The sequence below is a fragment of the Arachis duranensis genome, chromosome 2 (genome assembly GCF_000817695.3).
Source record: "Arachis duranensis cultivar V14167 chromosome 2, aradu.V14167.gnm2.J7QH, whole genome shotgun sequence".
Lineage (NCBI taxonomy): Eukaryota > Viridiplantae > Streptophyta > Magnoliopsida > Fabales > Fabaceae > Arachis > Arachis duranensis.
The window spans coordinates 88776669-88779296 of NC_029773.3; the positions used below are offsets into that span (position 1 = coordinate 88776669).

The 2628-nt window shown below is 38.2% G+C and overlaps 1 protein-coding gene across 1 annotated transcript; it reads right to left on the reverse strand.

The window, feature by feature from the left end:
• Window positions 1-101: 101 nt before the first annotated feature.
• On the reverse strand, window positions 102-2312 carry LOC110277477 (uncharacterized). Its single transcript, XM_052257964.1, has 9 exons — window positions 2146-2312; window positions 1977-2042; window positions 1415-1898; window positions 1253-1339; window positions 998-1126; window positions 773-907; window positions 515-637; window positions 361-426; window positions 102-275 (listed from the first exon to the last, which is right to left on the reverse strand). Exons 1-9 carry the CDS (start codon window positions 2172-2174, stop codon window positions 102-104), a joined length of 1293 nt encoding a protein of 430 aa, XP_052113924.1. The 5' UTR covers window positions 2175-2312.
• Between the last annotated feature and the right edge of the window lie 316 nt (window positions 2313-2628).

Sequence of the window (2628 nt, forward strand, 5' to 3'; positions counted from 1 at the left end):
CAGTTTACCAGCACAGATAGTTTAACTATGGGAAAAAATATACATGGAATAGAAGTTGTTGATAAATGGCAAATATTTACATCATTTGTTCAATTTACAAGCTACCCAGTTTCTATATCCTCAGAATTAATCTGACAAAACGGACTCAATAATACAGAGGATGGCTTCGACAGCCTTATAGCACTACTCTCTCTAATTGCCTGATCTCTCTGTATATTCAACTCACTGAAAAGTATCCGGGAAGCATATTCTACTCTGTAGTGGTCCACCTCCTCCTACAATTAAAAAGTATGTTATGTTTAAACAGAAATATTAATTCAGTAAAGTAATTCAGAGTTATATAGTTCTAAAGACAGTTACCTGTGTCCAGTTATCCCATTCATACTTCCCCTTTTTAATGTTTTCCGGCTCTATTAACTCAAGCCACTTCATTACGTAAATAGCGCAGTCATAGTTGAAAACGAAGAAAATAAATTACAAATCTCATTTAGTAAAGTTTAAGGTTCAGAGTCACAAATCTATACCTTGTTTTTTGGCCTGAAATTTTAACATATGGGGCTTTAATTTCCTTCTCCTTCTCGCCTTTCTCGAGAGGTTTCCCGCCAGCATATGCTATCAATCTCGAAAATACATATCCCTTAAATACCAAAAGAAGTCAGTAATACACCCGAACCAATGGACAAGATACACCCAATCGAATATGGAATATACACCCAACTCAAATTTCAAAATAGACCTATATATTAAAGTAAAGAAGACAGAGGGAACTTACAGTGAATTTATTAAGCTGCTTTCTCTGAGGGCTTGGAGCTTTTTTGTGTAGCGGGTCAAGTATTTGACATTTCCGCGTTCTTGTATTTATTAGCCACAACCACCAATGTCCCGTGTGGCAAACAGGAGCAAAAATCTGAAGGATTGCCACATTTCAACAGTCTGTTATTTTATCTGGCATATAAGTAAGTAAGCGTACTAACAAATTTACGAAACAAAAACTTACATATGGATGCGAACTTAATTTTTTCCTATCTATGAAGGGAATGAAATTGGGGTAGGCTTCCACCCTGAATTCTTTGTTCGTTTTCGGAGATATGAATTCCCCGTTTGGGTGATCAGAAAGTGCCATGCTCTGCAAGAATTGCAATACAAGAAATGAAAACACGAACATAAACAACTTACACCCAATCTAAGCTAAAACAATACACCCAAACATCTTTCATAAAATACACCCAAAGTTCGTAGAAGTAACACTTACCACAATATCTGGGGGGAGACAGTATATTTGTGCATGAAACCTCTTTTCCTTTTTCTGGTTTAGGATGAGGCAGATGGCAGATACAACCTAGAAATCAATTTTAAATTAATAACCATTGCAGTTGACTTTGGTGTAAAAACATTAATGTTAGTCTAAAATTACCTGACTTTCTATATCACTGTTTGCCTGGAGGGATGCAAGGTGCGTTCTCATCAAAATGTATTCTCCTTGGCCAGTCAGAGTGCATATCTCGTCAAACTCGTTAGTGTTGCCCTTTGCATCCTCCTTCACTCTCGTCCCCCAGATGTAGCACTTTTCTTTCATATCATCCGGAATTTGATTTGTTCCCCCCGGTGTTTCAAACTTAGCAGAACTTTCTCCCCCAGTCTCCCTCCGAATTTGCGGACTTTCGTCTTTTCCCTTTGACGCACTGGCTGCTAACTTTTGGACCAAACTGTCCAATTGTTCCAGCATAGTTGCAGCTTCTGGAGATTTTTCCCTTTCTGTGTCCTGCGTCGACGCCCCCTCCTGGCTTGAATCTGTCAATCCAAGGCTGAATGATGGCATCGGCAGATCTGTTTTAGGAACATAGCTTGCTGTCCGTGCCATCATCAACAGGGCAGCAGCTTCCTCGGCGTCTGGATGACTGCATCATTATGTATAAGAATAAGAGTAAGAATATACGGATGACAAGCAAAGATTGATTCTAGTCTAATTAACTTACATTTTTGTTGGAGCTGGGGGAAGCTTGGGTGTTGTTTCTTGATGTTGTTTGGGGGTTTCAGGAGTGCTGCACAGTTGCACAAAATCGATCAGGAAGAGTATACACCCAAACTCATAGCAAATATACACCCAAACCCTAAACAAATATACACCCAATACTATTTTCTTACGTTTCTCTAGCCCCTTCAATCTGTAGCATAGGGGTTGGTTCGGAATCTGCGTCAGTGGTTGTTTGCTAGGATGGCGGCACAAAAAATTGGATCGGGACTCTAAACAAGAATAAAAATGAAAGGTTAACAACGTATTTGAAAATAATAAGGTTATAAGGTTGAAATATTCTTGGATAACTCACATTGCAAGCGCTTCCGACGGCGTTTGTTCCCTAACAACCATCACATTCGAATCATCCAGAGTCAACCTAAAATACACCCAAAGAAGGTCAACAAATACACCCGAACAATTCAAAAAGAAGACGGACTTTGTTTTTTGAGAACTTACATACTTGCAGTTTTTGCTTTTTTTTGCTGCCTTTTTTTTCTCGAATAAAATAATAAAGGGCTTTTTTTTCTAAAAAAAATATATACAGAATTAGAAGTAGAAGTTATTAGAAGAAGAAAAGTAACGGTTATTTGAAAGAGAAATTACATGCTCTG